Raw genomic sequence first — 23845 nt, 5'->3', positions numbered from 1 at the left:
GCATAGGTTGAAATTTGTGGCAATTAAATTATCTACAGTATGGGTGAAAAATTCTCAATGGGATGTTAAACAACATACCAACAAACAAACAAAAATACTATGTCTAATATTTATTTCAGGTTTGGAGCTGACCTGCGGGAATTTCTTCTGCTAGAATATGCAAGTTCCCTTATGTCACATGAAAGGTAATATTATGGGTGACTTCACGAGACGAGATGCTCTAACAGCTTACACATCATTAGTTCTTTGGGAAACTTTGTGCATTTATTATAAGCTAAACAATATCAGAAGATTGTGAAATAAATTGAACCTAATTGGTCTTGTAAATTCTTGATAGTTAACAACACAGCTATTTAACTTTTATCCTCATTTTTCTTTTTCAGTTTGTGGATTGTTGGAGTTAGTTACCTTGACCATTGTGCAGAATTTGGAAGGTTTGATTTTTTTATGCTTCTGAGAGCAAAGATCTGGGGCATATTGTTTTTGGTCTGTCTGTCTCTTTGAGTGCCTTTTCTGCAACTTTAACCATGTTAATAACTTTTAAACTATGCAAGATAGATACTGTATATTGGGTAGATTAAGGTTAAAGGTAGGATTTGCCATCTGACATTGCCTTGGTTGGGTAATAGTATTCCACAATTTTTTTTTAAAGGAAATATCTGGAGTTATTCCTAGATCGCATTCCAGTAAATTCTGAGAAGAAAGCAAACAAAGTACTTAAGATCTGTGAGGACCGTAAAATGACAGAACAAGGTAAATGAGACTTTTAGATTAGATATGATTATGTATCCTACATCAGCCATGATATGATGGTTACATGCATATATGTTTACTTTGCCATTAAATTGCATTGCAAGATGTGCATTTTATTTCACAATACACATGGTAGTATTATTGTCCACAACAAACACTACAGGGACTTAACACTGCACAGAGCTCTTCATATTATAGAACCAGTCAAAACAGGTATCAAGTAGGCTGAGCCAGTTGTTGCTGTCTGTTAGCTGCAATAATGTAGCCCTTTCCGATTTTTTTTTTTTTTTTTTTTTTTTTTTTGGAGAGGGCTAGAACTCCTTAGGATCTCCGTAATGGTGCAAATGCGGGAGTGATTCACTCCCACAACATTTTCGATCATTCTAAACATTTGCCAACTTTCTTTATGTAAATAAAATGATATTCTGTTTCTTAGTCAATATATAAATTTACAAACTGCAACTTACGATTTGTGAGGCTCTATTCTACGGTTTTCAACAATTTCGATATATTCCACTTTGTCAATTCATATTTTTGCACCATTTTGATGTACTGAGGTTTCAACTTCCGATTGTGAAGTTATCTGCATATGCCATATAAGGTAGTATTTACATCAATGGACAAGTACGGAAGAGAAAGCTATTTTGTCGGTATTAAAAGGGTTCAGATTTAATATCAAGTTAAAATGGAACAGCAGAGTGTGAATTCTTTCTGCAACCATATGATTTTCCTTCTTTTGTTGGAGTGGCTCAAGTAACTACATTTTCGTGCAGATTGTCAATGTTTAGGTTTTTCAGTGGATCCACCTATGAGATCTCGTGATAACAAGCATGGCGGAGCAGACAAAGAATTTTGATGCTATACTTGATGTTTAATGAAAAACACCATTATTAGACATGCCCAAGCACAAAGTTGGTATTCCTTTTGATGTAAACAACATTTGGGACTAATACACGGAGCTTTATTGGTTATTCATAAAATTATTTTGCACCATTTCGGAGATCCTATGGAATTGTAGCCATATCCCGAAAACGTCGGAATAAAAAAAATCGGATAGGGCTACATTATTGCAGCTACTGTTCTGGTAATATAAAATGAAATAAGTAAATTATATAAAGCATTAAAGGATTAATTTGTTGTTGTTTTTTTTTTTTGCCTCTTTAAGTGGAGTAGACTATATTTGTAAATTTTTGATTCATAATAATGTATAGATTTTTTGAAAATATTTTACAGATTTTGAAAATTAAGCTTTGATAACACTTGTTTTATTCATTTCATTTAATGTGTTGTAACAAAGAAATCATATGCACTATAACAAACGTTTGAAATTCAGAAACTTGTTTGTGATCTCCTGGTGGATCAAAAACAGGTTTACATTGGCTGCCTGTGCCCCTTTTCAGACATACAATGCTTGTGAGTCATTCCAATTCCTCTTCGAAAGCCATCTGGAATTGTGAATCGGGTACTTCTTGAATTGATCCCAGCCGACACAAATCCTTAGGAAAGGTCAGGATCATGGCAAATAGAGTGTACAGTATCTCATAATGACTAGGAAGTCAATATGATAAGTCTGCCAATCCACAGTGCATTCCATGCTGATGCCGAAACACTTCAGAACAAGACTTTAACAAACAACACACTACAAATATTGGCAATGATCACACTGTCACTAAGTGTTATTTAGAAACGAGTCGCAAGTTTTTTGTAAACGTGCATGCAAGATGGAGATTGTTTGTTGAAGCTATGATTTTGAGCTTTATTGAGTAGATGATGGATCCTTGATATTAGTTTTAACTACAGTGGCTAAAAACATCATTTATTGTTCCTTAATTGAATTAATATACACAAAGTTATTAATCCCATTGTGAGACCCATGACAGGGTCTGGTGGACTGAGTTACCTAACCTTATAGACAACAATACTGGTCCACATGGGGATTTACTTGTTCAGAAATACTTGGAGAGGAAAGTTTAAGAGGTTTGGACATGTCAAACTGTTCATCTGACTTCAACACCTACAGCTTAAGATAAAGACTTCAACACCTAGTGCTTTAGATACTCTTTTGCAATGTGTTTCTATCCTCATCTCTTCGAAAACAGTGCAGGAGAGTATTGTGCGACTGAGAAAAAGCTTGGCCAGTCATACTAATATGGTTTCATTCAGTCTTCTTAATACTGGTTTTGGCCAGTCATTCTAATATGGTTTTGGCCAGTCATTCTAATACTGGTTTTGGCCAGACATCCTAATTTGGTTTCAGTCAGTCTTCCTAATACTGGTTTTTGCCAGTCATCCTAATACTGGTTTGTTGGCCAGACATCCTAATACTGGTTTTGGCTAGTCATCCCAAATTTGGCCAGTAATCCTAATACCAGTTTTGGCCAGTTATCCTAATACTGGTTTTAGCCAGTCATCCTAATACCAGTTTTGGCCAGTCATCCTAATACTGGTTTGTTGGCCAGTCATCCTAATACTGGTTTCAGCCAGTCATCTTAATACTGGTTTCAGCCAGTCATCCTAATACAGGTTTTGGCCAGTCATCCTAATACTGGTTTTGACCAGTCATCCTAATACTGGTTTTGGCCAGTCATCCTAATACCGGTTTTGGCCAGTCATCCTAAAACTGGTTTTGGCCAGTCATCCTAATACCGGTTTTGACCAGTCATCCTAATACTGGTTTGTTGACATCTGTACTACTGGATCCCTTTCACTCAGTAAGCCTATATCAATGTGGTTTCCTTTCCTTGGCTACCCTATTGATTTTTCTTTGCTGTCCAGTTCTTCATTACATAATACTTGAAGTAAAAAAAATTGCTGGCCAGTCAATATTGATAATTAAGTTATTTGAACTTGATATTTTATTTTATTAATTGAAACTTTAATTTCAAATTGAATTTGGGTTGTGTTATTTGTTGTTTTATGCCCCATTTGAGAAAATATTGGCTTTAAAATCTAGTTTTAACAGGTATAGTTAAATTGATTTCCTTTAAGGTAATAATGTTGGTCCATTTGACACCTACTTGTAGTGACCCTTTTTAAATCCGACTTCTAAGACTATATTATTGATTATTATGTAATTGTAAGTGACATATGTAAACTTGGACTTTGATCTTTCTGATGACAAGCTTCCCAGCTAACACAAGCAATCAATACTCTGAGACCTCCAGCAGGGTCAGAAGGATTTCTTTTTCTAAGTGCTATGAAAGATAAAGTGATTTCAAATTCACAGATCATGAAGTGTAAACTTAATATGATGATTTTTATTGATCAAATATTTATTTAATTTCATTTTTAGCCAAGTTGCAACGAAATTGAACTCGGCTATTGGTTTGGTGATGCGGGCGGGCGGGTGGGTGGGCGTCAACAATTGGTTTCCGGATGATAACTTGAAAAGTTTACAATCTAATCAAATGAAACTTTGATATATTGTTGGGTGCCAGGTAAGGAAGACCCCTATTAATTTTGGAGAAAAATGGTCAAAGGTCAAGGTCACTGACCGAAAATAGAATGAAAATTTCAGAAAAATTTGGTTTCTGGATGATAACTCAGAAAGTTTAAATCTGAATCAAATGATACTTAAAGATATTGTTATGTACCAGGTAAGGAAGACCCCTATTAATTTTAGAGAAAATAGGTCAAAGGTCAAGGTCACTGACCAAAAATAGATTTAAAATTCCAAAAGATTTTGGTTTCAGGAGGATAACTCAAATTTTTTTAATTTGAATCAAATGAAACTTGGATATATATTGTTGGATACCAGCAAAGCAAGGCCCCTATCGATTTTGGAGAAAAATTGTCAAAGGTCAAGGTCACAGTGACTGAAAATAGATTGAAAACTTCAAGACAAATATGGTTTCTGGACAGTAACTCGAATCAAATGAAACTTGGTTATATTGTTGGATAGCAGGTTAGGAAGACCCCTATTGATTTTGGAGAAAAAGGTCAAGGTCACTGTCCTGAAAAAAGATTGAAAATTTTAGAAATATCTGCATGATAACTCTAAAAGTTTAAATCCGAATATTCACAATTATAAATATACCACATCATTCCTGATTTTACAATGTATCCCATGCAACTCTGCTCATGCACCCCTGGGTGCATATATTGATTTTTAATATCTATATATACATCTATGAAAAATGACAAAATTAGAGATGTTTAAATATTTCAATGTTCCAAAAATGGAGAAAAACATTTAAAGTTTTCAAAATAAATATGAATTTCATGATAAATTTGATTAATGTTTACAATTTACTGAATTTAATTTCATGATCATAGAGGAAAATATTAGATTAACAGGTAGTGAGCTTGAGGCAAGACTCAGTATGTTGTCCGTCAGCATAATTAAGCATTCCTTGCCCTCAGAAAGAAAGACAACTCTTATTCTATACTTCTATTGAATTATCATTCTCAACTCAAAAATCTCTACCATGCACTCATTTTAATTAAAATTTAATACTTTAAGAATATCTGTAAGGGTTCTTTATTAAAGCAATGACATAAGTGACGCTGGACCTCGGTTTATAAGGTCTTATCCATCACTTCTATTAAATGGGTGCTTTGCAAATGGTCACCACCTATTTGAGTTTGATGCTGGCTTCAGCAATTTAACCCAGGACCTTCTGCTTGTGTGGTAAACAATATTGTAACAGGTGAATTGCTATTGCATTTAGCAAATGGTAAAGCAACACCATGGGATCTGAAATGTTGGATTTTTAGGTCCCTCATTTACATACATGTACATGTAGATATATTGAGCATGCAAGCCTCTACCAAATGTGAAATTGATGGCCCCCTCAGGAAATGCATTAAATCTTCTTTTTTTTTAAATTCTTCTGCTATACATCTGGTAAACAAACTTGGTACATAGTTATATAGAACACAAAAGTTTTAAATTGTGAAATTCAAGGTCAAGGGAGGTCACATAATGAAATGCATTTTATCTTTAGAAATTTACTTTTCGACATCTAGCACATTAACTGGGTGCATAGTTATAATAAGTGTAGAGGCTTCTACCAAAATTTTTAAATGCATAATTCCTGTGTTGGGATTATCTGGCACTAGGATAATTCCTGCATTGGGGTTATCTGGCACTAGGATAATTCCTGCATTGGGGTTATCTGGCACTAGGATAATTCCTGCATTGGGGTTATCTGGCACTAGGATAATTCCTGTGTTGGGATTATCTGGCACTAGGATAATTCCTGTGTTGGAGTTATCTGGCACTAGGATAATTCCTGCATTGGGGTTATCTGGCACTAGGATAATTCCTGCGTTGGGGTTATCTGGCACTAGGATAATTCCTGCATTGGGGTTATCTGGCACTAGGATAATTCCTGTGTTGGGATTATCTGGCACTAGGATAATTCCTGTGTTGGAGTTATCTGGCACTAGGATAATTCCTGCATTGGGGTTATCTGGCACTAGGATAATTCTTGCATTGGGGTTATCTGGCACTAGGATAATTCCTGCGTTGGGGTTATCTGGCACTAGGATAATTCCTGCATTGGGGTTATCTGGCACTAGGATAATTCCTGTGTTGGGATTATCTGGCACTAGGATAATTCCTGTGTTGGAGTTATCTGGCACTAGGATAATTCCTGCATTGGGGTTATCTGGCACTAGGATAATTCCTGCATTGGGGTTATCTGGCACTAGGATAATTCCTGCATTGGGGTTATCTGGCACTAGGATAATTCCTGTGTTGGGGTTATCTGGCACAAGGATAGGATAATTTCTGTGTTGGGGTTATCTGGCACTAGGATAATTCCTACATTGGGGTTATCTGGCACTAGGATAATTCCTGTGTTGGGGTTATCTGGCACTAGGATAATTCCTGTGTTGGGGTTATCTGGCACTAGGATAATTCCTGCGTTGGGATTATCTGGCACTAGAATAATTCCTGTGTTGGGATTATCTGGCACTAGAATAATTCCTGCGTTGGGATTATCTGGCACTAGGATAATTCCTGCGTTGGGATTATCTGGCACTAGGATAATTCCTGCGTTGGGATTATCTGGCACTAGGATAATTCCTGTGTTGGGATTATCTGGCACTAGGATAATTCCTGTGTTGGGATTATCTGGCACTAGGATAATTCCTGCGTTGGGGTTATCTGGCACTAGGATAATTCCTGCATTGGGATTATCTGGCACTAGGATAGTTATCTGGCACTAGGATAATTCTTGCATTGGGGTTATCTGGCACTAGGATAATTCCTGTGTTGGGGTTATCTGGCACTAGGATAATTCCTGTGTTGGGGTTATCTGGCACTAGGATAATTCCTGTGTTGGGGTTATCTGGCACTAGGATAATTCCTGTGTTGGGATTATCTGGCACTAGGATAATTCCTGTGTTGGAGTTATCTGGCACTAGGTTGAGGCTGTATCATGTGGTTCATGAACTGAAAATGCATTTCCTCTGTAAGAGTTCTCATTACTCCTGACTATTCAGCTCATACCTGGGTTTGACAATGTGTTGTGACCCTGAAGTAAGACCAGTTTATCAATGTCAAGGTCACTAGTAAAAATGTTAGAAATATTTGTCCAATTGATTGTAATAGAGAGACATCAGGAGCTTATAGCAGAGAATTTTTCTTGGTCCAAAACTAACTTAAGAATATCAGGCTAAGGTCCGAGTCACTAGTCAGAAAACTGAAATACGGTATGTAGGTAGCAGCACCCATTCAGAGATGTTGGCTTTCTCTGGGCATCCCAGCTTCTTCCCACACTAGTAACCCTCTCATACAAACACCTGTATAAAACCAGATAGGGTGTATCATACAAACACCAGTATAAAACCAGATAAAGTGTATCATACAAACACCAGTTTAAAACCAGATAAAGTGTATCATACAAACACCAGTATAAAACCAGATAAAGTGTATCATACAAACACCTGTATAAAACCAGATAAAGTGTATCATACAAACACCAGTTTAAAACCAGATAAAGTGTATCATACAAACACCTGTATAAAACCAGATAAAGTGTATCATACAAACACCTGTATAAAGCCAGATAGGGTGTATCATACAAACACCAGTATAAAACCAGATAAAGTGTATCATACAAACACCTGTATAAAACCAGATAAAGTGTATCATACAAACACCTGTATAAAACCAGATAAAGTGTATCATACAAACACCTGTATAAAACCAGATAAAGTGTATCATACAAACACCTGTATAAAACCAGATAAAGTGTATCATACAAACACCAGTATAAAACCAGATAAAGTGTATCATACAAACACCAGTATAAAACCAGATAAAGTGTATCATACAAACACCTGTATAAAGCCAGATAGGGTGTATCATACAAACACCAGTATAAAACCAGATAAAGTGTATCATACAAACACCTGTATAAAACCAGATAAAGTGTATCATACAAACACCAGTATAAAACCAGATAAAGTGTATCATACAAACACCAGTATAAAACCAGATAAAGTGTATCATACAAACACCTGTATAAAACCAGATAAAGTGTATCATACAAACACCAGTATAAAACCAGATAAAGTGTATCATACAAACACCAGTATAAAACCAGAGATTATCCTGGCATTTACCATTTAAGCTGAATAAAGATTTATTTTGATAAAATCAACTTTGTAATGGAGAGAGACTAGAAACTGATACAAATATTCCTTATGTCAATGTGACTGGTTAAAGAAATCCAGTAGCATTTCTCTTGGCATGAAGTTTGTAATGGACTAATATTAGAAGTTTAGACTTGACACAAATGTTGCTTATGATCAGATTTTGTGTTTTGACTCAGAACCACTTAATCATTTTACCAGATATATGCTACCCCTTAAAAAGTTAAAAATATTCGTCCAACCATAGGAGAGACATCAAAAGAATTAAACATCAAAAGAATTAAATGTTGTTTTTGACAACAAAAAAGTAAGGCATCCAGTTGTTACTGGTATGAAAGATACACTCGTTCACCATCAAAATTTGATACATCTAATCATGTTCTTCATTGTGTGATAGTTGTCTTGTATCGTAGATTTGGATAATTTTAATTAATGGATTCAGATTTCCCCGTGGTGTACTTCAGAATTGATCTTCAGTAAATTTAAACTTTTGACAAAAGATATTGGATATTGGAGTGATGAACATATTTTTATTTTGGGGGGGGGGGGGTAATTTTTTTTTATTATTATTATTATTATTTTACAATTTATAAAGGGTACATTAAATCCCAAACTCTGCTTGATGTAAGTTGTTGAGTTTCCTTGTGTTTTTCTCTGTCGTCTTTGTCACATTTGTAGGTATGTCAAACAGGCCTGGTATGGCGTCTGGTCGAAGATTTAGCTTCTTATAGCTTCACCTTTGTGCTAAATTTGGATAAATTTTGCATTAAAATTGATCTGCCATAGAATGCTTGGTGCACAGCTTCAAAACTTTTAGTGACTGTGAAGTGCATGGTCTCGGAGTAGATTTCATACCCATAACTCATTGAAGTTTGGATCCTTTGGAAATCAGGGACAGGATCAAAATTTCAGTGTTTAACAAAAAAATGAAGTTCAGGTTCATATAATTTTCATCAAGACCCCATCCAAATTGATTATCAACTACTCAATGTCAGACAATGAAAAGTTATTGGAGATTTTGCCCCACATCCAACATCGATCTTTTGATCTCGACCCTAGTTACATCAAAACACCCTTTTGACTTCTTTTAGTTGTAATTCACACAATTTGATAATAGATAATAGATAGATAATGAATCAGATTCTTAGACACAACAAAATTTATTCCAAATATTGTCTTCTATGATCTTTTTAGTCAATATTTTTTTCATTACTGCTTCTTGATGGACCAGAAATTAAAAACCTGTAGAGGTACAGTCTCAACAGAGACTTTTTGGTTATTTTTACCTCATACTCAATATCAATATCATTTTCATACAAGGAGTGCTTATATTAATCATTTGTTACATCATGTTAGAACTGAAGTGAATGCAACAAGTGCTATCAAAATTTGATTCATAAGATAAATCCTGAATTCATTAATATCATGAAACATTTTTGCACATACTATATCACACATAATTTCTTGACCCCTGACTTGATCCAGTACATATATAGACATTCATTTACTATTTCAGTTAAACTGGTAATAGATGAACTGCTCAAACTCCCACATATATACCATAGATCTTAATGTGGGTCAGATTTTTGTTTGTCATCATTGCAGGCTTATAATATGTCACCTATTATGAATTTGTGGAAATTAACATTTACAAATTGAAGAATTCATACCACAGGCATATATTGCTGCAAATCTATACATTAGTTTTCCTTTAGAGTAATAAAGGAATTTAATTTGATGGAACTGTTTGTAATTTGCAGCAAAAAGTATCTGTAAAGTGATGGGAATGAGGTGTATTAAGAACAAAAGATTGGGAGCTGCTCTTACATGGTTTTTGAGGTCAAAGGTAAAAATGTCAGGAAAAATAATGATAAAGTGTGCTGTAAAATTTGATACAATGCTAAAAAAAAACCCAAAAAAAACCATGGAATATGTTTTGGGCTATGAAATAAATTACTAGTATTTTCTTGAGACTAGCAGTAAAATATTTTGAGTCAAAACATTTTTTTGTTATTCAAAATAGGTAAATGAAATTTTAATTTAGGGCTTACTTATATATTATTGTTTTTATTTCCAGGATGTTGGATTTGCTACAGTTCTTGCAGAGAAGTAAGCGTGTTTTACAGAAAAAGTATTTCTAATTATTTCTATAGTGAACAAATTAAAACATTTTAATACCCTATCCATGGCCAGGGCATATAGCATTTCCCCTTTCTGTCTGATTTTTTTTCCTGCTATGCTTACAGATATTGAGCTGATTTGTGCTGTGTAGTTGTATTTTTCTGCCATGCTAGCAGATATTAAAGGGACTGGTTCACGATTTTCGATAAAAATATTTTTTTCATTTTTGATAGTAAACATTAAAAAGATAACTCATTTAATATTGACAGCCAAATTTTGACCTTCTGAATGCAAGAATAAAAGCAATATTTTAGCCTTCAATCTGTGTTATGTAAACAAAGACTCGAGTCTTTTTATGTATACAAACAAACGAGGAATATTGATTTTGTAATATAAAGCATCTTAATTTTGCATAGTCACAAATTTTAACTTTTAGATGACACATTTACCCCAAAAATGCTTGAAATGTGAAAGATATAATAAACTTAGATCAATATCCATTTCTTTTGAAAATTTCGTAAACAATAACATACCGCAATCTTTGTTTACAAAACAAATAATAAACTCTCTAAAATGAGCTTCTATGATAATGTATAACCTTAATTTTTATGTGAACTCTTTTAAACACATTAAACAATATATTTTGATCATTAAAAGTGAAAAAGAAAATTTTGGGGAAAATCGTGAATCAGTCCCTTTAAACTGATTTGTGTTGTGTAGTTGTATTTTGGTGAGTTACAGATCAAGTGAAAGTTTTGTTTCGGTAGACCTACTTTTGATGGAATTATGTCACTTTGACTTTGAAAATATCTTGTGATCAGAGTTTTACTGTTACCTCCTCGCCTTGCCCCACTGGACACATGAGGCTGCTATCTGTCACTATGGGTGCAGATATTGATCTGATTTTAAGTTATGCTATCTAAGTAGTATCAATGTTTATAGGAAAGCATCCATACGTTTGACTGATTTTTCTTCTTCTTTTTTTTTTTTTTTCCTTTTATTGCTTAGATTTCTTCTTGAGTACAGTGAGAGTGGAGAATTTACAAATCTTGATCTCATAGATCATTTAGGACCTTCCATGTTACTAAGCAACAGGCTAACCTTTTTAGGTAAGAGTTTTCATTAGCCTATTCTATGACTAATTTATTGTAAAATATACAAATATTTTATGAGGTGCAGGATTTTTTCCATATCGCAAATCCTCGGACTACAGATGGTAGGTATGTTGAAACTACAGTGAACTTAGTTTACAACGAGATCACTACAATGAGACACTGTTTATTATGAGATGATGTTGGAGTCCCAGCTCAATCCCCTTGTATTTCTTGAATAAATATTGTAGAAGATTGGATAAAACAAAACTCTGCTTATAACAAGATGAAAATTTGATATCATATATAATGAAATGTGCTCTAGGCATGCACGGTTGATTTGAGTGTGATTTTATGAAGATAACAATCATACATATAATATATATTATCTCGTTGTGTACTATAACCTCTCACAAACAATGACAGGATTGTAAATTCCAATAATCAAATGAGTGGAATTTGTAATAATCTGTTTTTATATGCTCATCTTTTTGATACATTTCGACCCCTCTTGCAGGAGTTTGAAAATTAATGTTATATGGAGGGAATATAATTTGTCTAACTCCTCCCACAATTTTCAAGTGAGGACTTTATTTTACAGTGTTTGTATGGGTATTGAAGATGCACATTGGGAAGGAATTTGATTTTCTTCAATTTTTTTTTTTAGAAAATTATATGTTGAACTTTTAAGTCTTTAGTCAATTTTCATTAAATATTATAATGTAAGTACATGGTTTGTCCTTTTAACTCGTATTTATTTAAATAATATATTTAAAGGAAAATATCGTGAGTTCCACAAGCTTTATAGTGAGGGGGACTACCTAGCAGCTGCTGAACTTCTTCTGGCTCTGTTACAAGCTCGTCTGGCTCCCAAACAGTAAGTTGTGTATTTTCATTATCATGACAGATCAACAGGCAGATCCTACACCATTTTACGTTACATGTGGTTCTAACAAATACAGGTGACTCTCGATGGCTCGAAGTGAAATCATGGTCCCGATTTTTTTCTCTATATAACAAAGCAAATTTACTATCGATCTCTCAAATGTTCGATCTCTCAAAGTGAAGTTGGGTCCCATAAAACACATTTCATTGTTTTTCACTCTCGATCTCTCAAAGTGGTGGTAGCGTATACCCATCGTTACTCAAGCGTGTAATAATTTCCGCTTGGGCCTTACCTGGATTTTGTTGAATGCCGGAGGGATAATTAGGTGTTTACAGAGTTGAAACATTGCCAGTGCTTCTTTGTGGAGGTGACACACTTGCGTATATAATTGGCTAATTGGTCAGTTTACACCTTGCAATGGGGGTTTGAGTCGGGATATCAAAATTATATATAATCCGACTATGAATAAAATCTATAATTTGTTTTGACGTGACAACGAGAGAGTAAGTTTTATACATAATTTAGAGATCTACAGACTGTTAAATTTCTCGAGTTTGTTCTTTGTGTGAAGTTACTCTAAAACATTGTTTTACTCATTCGTTAGAATTTTTGTTTTGGGTAAAGCGACATGACATTGTGCTCAGCTGTTTAGTTTGCAATAGTAAAGCGTCATCGGAACTTGGTTTTGTATGCCTATCTAAGATTGATTAAAGAACAAATAAATACATAAACTTTGAAATGTTTTTATTAATGCAAAATAAGGTTTTTTATTTTGATATCAAAGTACCTGACGAATATGAAGGAAAACATGTCAAAACGATATCATATGATCTTGTTGGTATACATTTCCGGTTACTGTAAAATCTGAACCATACCGGCGGACCTTCAATTTCCGAATTTCGAACTCTCGATTTCTCTAAGTTTTATCAAGGTCCCTTGAACTTCGAGTTATCGAGAGTCACCTGTATTGCAGTTTGTATTGTCTTATTAGGTGTAGCTCTTAATTTGGTTTATTTCTTTCAATACTATTTAATATGAACAGTGATACTGTTATGATAGTTCTTTGTTCTTTCCAAGAAATGATTCATTTATTTTTCAATACATGATAATGCGGTTGGAAAAATACAAATACTTAACTTTGCTATGGCAATTAATAATTGTTTAATTAAGTACCAGTCTGCAATAGAATGTGATATTCTACTGAAAAGAAATTTGTATTCTAAAACTAGACATTTATTTTTACACGCCCGCATAGAAATGCGGGCATAAAATGCTATACCGCTGTCATCCGTCTGTCTGTCCCTTTAACTTTGTCTTTGCAACTCCTCCTAAACCCTTTGGGGGATTTTGATGAAACTTGGTACAGAGAAAGATCACAATGTGGAGCTGTGCATATTAGAAGGGGAATGCTGCACCACTATTTTTGAAGGAGTTAGGGCCCTTGGACTTAGATTTATTTTATGCAAGTACCTTGTCTTCGCAACTCCTCTTAAACCCTTTGGGGGATTTCAATGAAACTTAGTATAAAGGAAACTCACAATGTGTAGATGTGCACATTACAAGGGGAATGCTGTCCCCTATTTTTGAAGGAGTTACAGCCTTTGGACGTAGATTCATTTAATGAAAAAGACATTGTTATTGCAACTCCGATGAAATCCTTTTGTGGATAATCCTTTCTTACTTGTTCATATTCCTGGGTCAATAATGTATGCGGGTGTATCGTGTACTGGTTTAGTTGTGCCCTATTTTTCTAGAAGAAAATATGTAATCTCATAAAAAAAAATTTAAATTAAAAGTAATGTAAATTCATCCATGCTACATTATTTAATTTTCCGTGGGCAGTCCGATTAAAACTATGTATTAGAATCGTCCATAAAACACTAATTGCAAGCAGGTGGAACTGAGAACCAGAAAACTGATATTGTGTTGCCTTACTTTGCAGGTTTTGGATAACATTGTTGATTGATGCACTTCCATTACTGGAAAGAATGGAGGTGAGTTATGCGATGCATTGTTGTTGATCTCATGGTCTTTATATTTCATTAAGTAGTACACATGATCAAGTCTGTACATTTACTGTTAACATTGCTGGTACATTTTTCAATTTCTTTCTCAGCTCATCTTTAACAGTCAACAAACATATGAACTCATGCAGTGCCTTGAAGAACTGACCACTGAATATAGACTGGAGAAGAAGACAGATATCTTGGTATGTCGCATAAGAACTGTTTGATTATCTAAATATTTTTAGCTTACCTGAGCTGAAAGCTCAAATGAGCTTTTCTTAACACCATGAATGCATTCAAGATCACTGTTCCCATTGGTCTCATACTCTGTTTTTAGAGTTGTGAATGACGAGAACATTTGTGCGAGAAGGTGTTCTTGTTCTTTGACCACACTTCTAACAGAGGTGTTGTGAGTTCTTGCACCTCGAACCCATTCTCATGATGCATACTCGGCCTTCTGGATAGCCAGGAATTTGTACTCATGCAAAGAACGTTGGTCTCGAACACGCTCCTTTTCTCCGGCGTCCGGCTGTCTATCCATCCATCTGTAAACATTTTCTCCAGAACCTTCAGACTAATTTCAACCAAACTTGCCACAAAGCATTCTTGGGTAAAGAGGTTTCAAATTAGTTCAAATGAAATGCCACATCCTTTTTGAAGTAGAATTAATAAGAATTTGGGAAATTTTTGTGGCATCTTTTGAAAATCTCAAGAACCACTGGGCTATTTTCAATCCCCAACTTTGCACAAATTAACCTAGAGTAAAGGGGATTCAGGTTTCTTCAAATGAAGGGCAGTGCTCCTCCTAAAGTGGAGGTAATCAATAAAAGGCAATATTTAAAAATCTTCTCAAAAACCACCAAGCCAGAAAAAAAATGAAATTTACATGAAAGCTTCCTGACAAAAAGTAGATTCAAGTTTGTTCAAATCATGGCCCCAGGTGTAGAGTGAGGCCACAGTAAGAGATCCAAATCTCACAAGGGGATATATAGACAAATCTTTAAAAATCTTCTTCTCAAGAACATGACCATTATTAGTCATGTTTATATGGCTGATAGCAGTCTGTCAAAAAGTATGCAGTCATCTTTAGAATATCCTGGATCAGTTGAATGAATAGACCCATGATAGTGTATATTTATAGTTGTCTATTGGCAGGTCTTGGCATGTGTCTTTTTTCATTATTGGCAAGTTTACTCTGGTGAGCAGTGTGGCTCATGGGCCTCTTATTGTTGATGAATTTACATATGCCTTAGACTCAAATTGAGTATGATGAATGAAGCATTTTTATGCCGATTTGGGGGCATATAGTATCTGTCTGTTGGCAAATATTTACCCTTGGCCATAACTTTTGAATTTTTCACATGTGTATTTTTAGTGTTAAGCCTTTCTTTCATTACCAAATTTTTTACCTCATGACCTTGACCTTAGAGTTTAGCCATAGGGAGACATCAGTGTTTCACAAACACACCTTGTTCTTACAAAGCTTTAAAATAAATTCAGTACATTTTCCTCCTTTCAGGGATTCACAGAAGCAAGGAAAGAGCAGTTGGATGTTTTGAAATTAGCACTAACTAAGAATTTGGCCAAAGCCATTTTACAAGAGGGGACAGTGAAAGTAGTCTAGTTACAATTTGGATAGAAACTGAAGGCAGCATGTACAATGATTGGTTTCAATATCTAGGACAAGAATTCGAAGATCACATATACTGATACACATGATTTAAAAGCATGTGTTTATCTGACTGTGAGTGTTGAGAAAGTGTTTCATGTGTTGGTTGTTTTGGTTTTTTTTACTAAGAAATATGTCATTTACTGTCTTAGTGTAAGTAACAAGATGTCACACATTAAAATAAAAACCAGAGCATTTCTTTAGTTTTTAACATACCTGAATTCACGAAGGATGAATCAAAGACGACCAGTAAAGTTGTTTTCCATACAATGTATAGGTACAGAAATGATTTGGGAGACCAAGTTTTCTTTTAGATTTCTGTAAAATCTATAATTTTCATGGAGCTAATTTTTGTTGTTTTTGTGGTGTGAAGATACTTATAAATTTAAATCCTGTATGAACAAAAGAAACTGATCTACAGAAAAGACCCACAACTCCTAAATGACGAAATAGTCTTCAATATATCCATATTTTTCTCAAACTAGGAAAATTTGACCCCACAGTACTAATGTTTTACAAAATAATTGGCCAACAGGAAGTGCTGAAGATCCTTTATTTGCAGTAGAACATGAATATTCAAAAAGAAAAAAGGCCCATTTATTGCAAATTCTATGGTGGATATAATGATAGTCATTAGGTTGAATGCTGTCTGGAGAAGGGCGATTATATGTTATGGTTTTAGAAAAACGACTGATTTACTGCAGGCCTACACTATGAAATAATAAACTTTATTATATATATCCAAAGTCATCATTATCATATGATGGAATATCTAAAGTGTGTACAATACCCTCAGCTCACCAGAATGAACTGTAGTGAAGGACTAATGCAGGAAAAAATAAGCTTAGATATAAAAACATGAAAGTGCTTAGTTAAAGTTAACAGGGGATGCTTACTCCTGGGCACCTGATCCCACTTCTGATAATTCCAGGTATTCGTGTTTGCCCTACCCTCAATTTCATATTCATTGCGGTATTTATGAGATTGATCACAATTTCTTTTCTTCATTTTTTCACCTTGCATAGTTTTGATAGTCACCAAGTAGTTGCGGCCGAATTTGATGCTTGCATCAATAAATTTTGTTGTATGAATTGTTAGGCCATTCTTTACATACTGATTTTGAGTAAGGATTATTCATTCTTCTTGTATGAATTGTTAGGCCATTCTTTACATACTGATTTTGAGTAAGGATTATTCATTCTTCTTGTATGAATTGTTAAGCCATTCTTTACATACTGATTTTGAGTAAGGATTATTCATTTTTCTTGTATGAATTGTTAGGCCATTCTTTACATACTGATTTTGAGTAAGGATTATTCATTTACGCGATCAAGATAGAAGAATCAGATAAATGTGTCTGTAACAGTGATATATAATTTGAATAGTGAAAGAACATTTTTACACATTATTGATTATATTTTTGTCTAGACCACTAAATCTGAGAAGATACTGCAAAAGTATTGAAAGGGATCCATTTCCTACAGTATGAGAATTCTTTGCTACGCGTAATCTGATTGGTCTAGACGGTCACGTGCCAGGGATGACAAAACTCATATCTCCTTATCATATTTACCCCTTTGGCAGCCTCATGCAATTTCCATAAATTTTGCGTATTTCGTTGTGTGTACCTTCTACTGTAATACGTTCATAGTGTAGGCCTGCAGTAAATCAGTCGTTTTTCTAAAACCATAACATATAATCGCCCTTCTCCAGACAGCATTCAACCTAATGAATATCATTATATCCACCATAGAATTTGCGAAATGCTGACTTTAATTAAGCGAGACTGTTGAAACCCCTGTAACATCACCTTATTTGTCAGTAGCCTGCTTCAATTTAAAAATTGATCATGCACAGTCAGAAAGTGCTTCCGCGTATCAAATCAGTTGAGAGATATACCATATACAGTGATAATAGAATATTGCTACTTAAACAATGGAGAAACTAGTCAGTCCGTTTGTCATGAAGTTGAGTTGTTAGTTTGCTATTAACGTCCATGTTCAGTAAAACATCCAAATATGAAACAAATTGGAAGACTGGTGTCTTTTGTTTCAAGTTCACTGGAATAAATCGAATCGACATAATGAAAGTGAATACTGTAAATAAATAGAACTTCGTCAATTTAGTATTACCGTTATATGAATATTGATGTGAACGTTTCAGACAGAGATGGTGCGATTACATTGTAAATGTAATTGATTACGATTACTTTGAAAATCTATGATTACGATTACACATATTTTGAAAGTAATTGATTACAATTACGATTACTGTGAAAAGTAATCATGATTACATGCTTTTGAACAAGAAAAACAACAAATATTTACTGGTTTTATTAATAAGATACATTGTATAATACACTTTATATATTTATGTACAGTCTTTCATAAGTATTGGTAACATGATAACTGGTAAACCATTCAGTGACACTTAAAATGTTTATAAGAAATGTTTGTTGCACTTTATGAACAGAAGTCTCTCAAACTGTGCATCCGTTAATCTACATCTATCAGAGCTCATACTCATTAAGTAACAATAGATCAATGAGATGTACAGTAAATGATACAGGGTATACTAGTTCAGATTATTAAGTTTAATTTAAACAGATTTAGACCTTAGTTGCTATTGAATACATGCAAATACTGTAAGTATAATATCATATAGATATGGATAAATCTTATGATGGCACACATAACATACATAAGCTCTAACTGTTATCTATTAAATAATTATTTTAATATAAATATAAAGTAATCATTGTAATCATAAATTACGATTACTTTGCCAAAGTAATTGATTACGATTACTTTGCTTTAAAAACAAATGTAATCAATTACGATTACTTAAAAAAATGTAATCGATTGTAATCAATTACGATTACCCCATCTCTGGTTTCAGAAAAGGTAGATAACATCAATATGCTAAATGTCGCTATAAATTCCTCCCTAGAACAGAGCATCACTCTGCACAAAATATAGCGATTTGATTGAATTCTAGAGAGTTCTGTTTTTTTAATTCAACTTTAATCCGTGATGCTGGCCGCTTGGCGAAGAAACAATCGCTGCCTAAAAAGTTTAATGTCTTAGTGTTGACACGGCCTTCTGTACCACGTGCTAACTACCGGATTAGTGTAACTAGTCCAAAAAGCCAGGGCTTCTAAGCCAAATATTTAGGTCTATTGAGCGCACTGTATGAATTAACGCATGTTATCCCAACACAGTGCTAGCCTAGATGTTCGTTCAATTTCATAGCACTATTTAGCACTACGTGTCCGCTACGATCTTGAACACGGTCCAGCAATCAACTAAGACTGTTCTCCATAAGAATTTGAAATATGATTTTAGTCATAAGTGTAAACGTTGTACCTTAGATGATACTCTCTCTCTCTCTCTCTCTCTCTCTCTCTCTCTCTCTCAGAAGGAAAATTGCAATCCCCCTCCCCCCACTATGACACAAAGCAGGGCCGTAACTGCCGATGAGGCAGACGAGGCAACTGCCTCGTCTGATTTTTTGGCAAAAAAGAAAATAAAATTATATAAATGTTATATTATAGGATATATGTTTAAAATGAAGACAAGCACCTTTGTCTTTGACACCATATTACGATTCTTTACATAGTACAAATGAAACACAAACATGATAAATTGGGATTTAAAAAGTGTCATTTTCAGTCGTAAAGTCAATCGGCGGCCCCCAATCCCCTGCCTCCCCTGATTTAGAACCCTACTTACGGCCCTGCAAAGTAATCTTTTTACTATAGTTATGCACACCTGTTAACACGGAGAATCGTTAACACCAATTTCGCCGGGAGACTCGCGGAATTTCACTAATGGAATTAGGCATTTCATACATAACATCCCTTAGCTGTCGCGTGACTACTTCACGCCCAACTATTAATGATTTTGGAATGTAACCGGTAGTTTCATGCTCAGCTGAGTGATCAGAACGTTATATATACCCCAGTCTTGCTGATTATCGATGTATGCGCTCAGTTCTCAATCACACCATCTGATTCAGGATGTGTTCTTCATGCCCGTCTTACTGAGGAGCTGGGTATCATACCGGGTGCCCTGGTCTGAATGAATATGGTACTTCAAGACGAGTGATGACCTCTTCAACGATAATGCATCCAAACCACGATTTCCGACTCCATATTATTTGAAGAAATAATTGGAAACAAGTACATGTATGTATTTGTTTCCTTTCTCTGTCATAAGCAATTCTCCCAGAATGGCTGGCAATGCGCTTGGTGGAGAACCTGGCTCTGAAAATTTTCATTAAGCTGTCTTATGCCTCACTGAACCCAGCATGCAGCTACACTTCGTTTCCTGCAATGTATAGGCTCTCGCATCATTCTACAAACCTGATTAATTATTATCATTGGCGAAGTTTGCGAGAGTTTTTCGTAGACTTAAATGTCCCAAGGAACAGCGCATTTTTTAGTTCTGACGTCAGATGATCCTCCTCCTTCATGAACACTCGCCAGTATCCCGAACTTGAATTCAATGTCGAAAACCAATCATTGCCATAAGATTACCTAATGCCTCTTCAATGAGTGACAGTGGATAGGTACTTTTTTAGTGGACTTTTAAGTTTCTTATTGTCTACACAGAAGCACGAAAGGTGAAGATAACGAACAGTGATCAACCTGATAACTCCCACAAGGAATACAAAATAAAGAGTTGGGCAAACACGGACCCCTTGACACACCAGAGGCGGGACCATGCGCCCAGGAGGAGCATGTGCTGCCATCCTTTTTCTAAACCAAAACAACTACTGCACAAGGACTGGTGTGTTAAGCCGGATCAGCCGTCGGATGGAACAACAACTACTGCACAAGGATTAATAGGTTAAGCCGGATCAGCCGTCGGATGGAACAACAACTGCTGCACAAGGACTGGTGGGTTAAGCCCGATCGGATCAGCTGTCAGATGGCTTGTCTTGGCTTTGGAAGAGATTATCCTGCTCAGAGAGTTACAGTTCTGCAGTTAATATATTTTATGAGATATCTGATAAACTGTAAATTCATATGATACTTAATAGTTTATAAGATATCTTATAAAAATTTCATTTATGAGATATCTTATACAATATATAAGATATCTCACAAAGTTTATGAGATATCTTATAAAACATACAAATATATGAAATGTTTTATAAGATATCTTATAAAAATATCAATTTATAAGATGTCTTCTATTTCTTATATGATGTCTCATAAACTTTATAAGATATCTTGTTTAATATACAAGATATCTTACAAAGTTTATAATATATTTTATATAGTTTATAAGATATCTTATATGCTTTATGAGATATTGTATGAACTGTAAACTATGAGATATCTTATAAAATTTATTAGATATCTTATTAAAAATAGAAGATGTCTCATTAATCATATAAGATATCTTTAAAGAGGAATAAATATAAATACGGCGTGCTATAGAATAAACCGGCTACGAGAGCTTTCCAAACGATACCTGATGGGCCATGAAAAAGCGTCTCTTTATTTGGAGTCTATATATATAAATTGAAATACGGAAGAATAATCCATTATTATCAAAAATGTACGATATATAAGTTCTTTCCAGAATTATCGTCTTTCATTTGTGGATATCCATAACTGCAGTTACGGATATCGCATTTACCCCAGTAAAGGTAATTCCATCCCTCTAGAGTTATAGGTTCAATCTTATATTTGATTGTTGATTCTTCAAATAATATATCTTAGTAACAAATAAAAATTATAAAATAAGTATGTTGTGGTATTAGTAAAAAAAAATAATTATCAATTACCTCACATATACCTGTATCAACGTCGGAAAACTGCAATTAAACAGCTTTATCAAAATTTTACAAAAACGGGTTGAAACGATATAATAGTATTCATAACAATTTCATGCAACTGTTTCTTTAAACAAGTATACAAAATGTTTGTGAAAAATAAAGGAAATCTATCGCATAATGGACTTGATAAATAATTTAATGAAAACAGAGTTATTGCCCTTGTATTCAATGTTTTGAAACATATAATTGATTATTCATATATAACTTAGACTTTTGAAATATTTTATGGTTAATAAGATTTTTTACAATAACTTTTGGAAAAAACTCAAACAAAATTTACGTTCCTGTCATGCATAAATCATTGATTTTGCGAAATCTTATGACGTCACGGGAGGGTGGAACTACGTTAGATATTCAAGGAGATCGAGTAGCCAGGTCTTTGGTCCTCAATATATAAGAGAGATTTATTTTGATACGCGTTATGGAATGAGAACTTTACAAAACGATGTTCAAAACTGTCCATTTTCCCCACATTTTTTTCTTTTTTCAAATAAAGTATCAAGAGAGGGTTAAGGAACTGACCCTTAAAATCATCTTCAGCTGTACACGTGCATCTCATACACAAAGCATTTTGCAAATCTTCTGAACAAAGTTTGTTCAAAATTTTCAAAAATACACTTTTCTAAGTACTATTCAAAATCGGAAGGAAGACAATAATAGTGTGATAGTTGTATATCTGGTACAGATGAAAAATGGAATTTTTCGATTTTTGAGAATGTAGGGGGAAAAAACCCATAAAAAAACAATGATTTTTTTTTTTTTTTTTTTTTTTTTGAAAAAAAGAAGAAATTTTAGAGTAGTATAATTTTTCAAATGTAAAATGAATAGTTGCCGTGGTAATTTTCAACTTCTCACCAAGTCAAAATTTGACATTTATCCGTAAATCAATTTTGAGATTGAGTAGCCAGATTATTAGACTTTGATTGATTAACATACCTCGTTAAGACTCTATTTTTTAAATCAGCGGAAAATGTGGATAGAATTTAGCCATCATAATTTTTGATAATTTACTCTCCTGTAATTATGTTAATTCCGTAAAATAGGTATTTGCAAGGTACAAAAACTGTTTTATGTTACCAAATGGTCAGTGTCTGTATATATTTATATTAACAAATATTTTTTCAAAAATGATCATTTGCTAGTTAACATATTCAACAATTACGGACATCTTGCTATCAGTTTATGCATTTTGTCACCAGCTTGATTTCGCGTTTTCCGGATAACCGCTACCTATGAGCTGGCTTTGAAAATACATGTATATCTACCTGTTATCTATCTATATATCTTCCTGTGAGATATCAGGTAGGAAACCAGTCTAGCCTGATGTCTTACGGGGTTAAATGTCAATTCAGTCTCTATCTGTAGAACCAACCAGGTCCAACCTTATAGTAAGCGGGGAAAACCCAGTGTCCGCATACATTTCACCTTTTCATCATGTTTGTGAAGGATTGCTAAATTTAAAAAAATACTAGTATTACACCAAAGTAAAGCCATATTTCACGTAAATGTCAGAATCTGCATGCTTACCGCTACACAGTCGTCCACATCACCCCGGTTTGTTATTTATTTGTCCTTTTTTTTTAAAGGTTAATTTTTTCATTTAGGAATTCAACAATAAAAAAGCTTCACTGTATTTTAGTACAAAATCTAGCAGTACATAATGAAAGGATAATGAACAATTTTGAAGGATTTAGATCAACATAAAACTTTATTGTTAAATAATGATGGAAGTGAAGCAGATGAAATTCACATGACTGGTAAATGATTAGATGCTGACCTTTTTGCACTTAAGACTTTTTGGAAGAGTTATCTGCCCTTTGTAAAAATAAGAAAAATCTAATTTTCTAAAAATGTGTGTGGTTAATGA

General features: G+C 34.2%; 1 protein-coding gene across 1 annotated transcript in view; it reads left to right on the top strand.

Annotated features, from left to right (window-relative positions):
* The window catches only part of LOC125670789 (nuclear pore complex protein Nup85-like), a 44447-nt gene extending 28124 nt beyond the window's left edge, over positions 1-16323 (top strand). Inside the window, exons 13-22 of the mRNA XM_048906175.2 lie at positions 120-185; positions 384-434; positions 653-753; positions 10119-10204; positions 10436-10467; positions 11488-11588; positions 12348-12447; positions 14399-14450; positions 14573-14665; positions 15982-16323. Coding sequence (XP_048762132.1) covers positions 120-185; positions 384-434; positions 653-753; positions 10119-10204; positions 10436-10467; positions 11488-11588; positions 12348-12447; positions 14399-14450; positions 14573-14665; positions 15982-16086 — 787 coding nt within the window. The 3' untranslated portion in view covers positions 16087-16323. The remainder of the gene's footprint in view (positions 1-119; positions 186-383; positions 435-652; positions 754-10118; positions 10205-10435; positions 10468-11487; positions 11589-12347; positions 12448-14398; positions 14451-14572; positions 14666-15981) is intronic.
* Positions 16324-23845: the final 7522 nt, after the last annotated feature.

This window comes from Ostrea edulis, chromosome 4, assembly GCF_947568905.1.
Source record: "Ostrea edulis chromosome 4, xbOstEdul1.1, whole genome shotgun sequence".
Classification (NCBI taxonomy): domain Eukaryota; kingdom Metazoa; phylum Mollusca; class Bivalvia; order Ostreida; family Ostreidae; genus Ostrea; species Ostrea edulis.
This window is presented reverse-complemented; position numbering and strand designations above follow the sequence as displayed.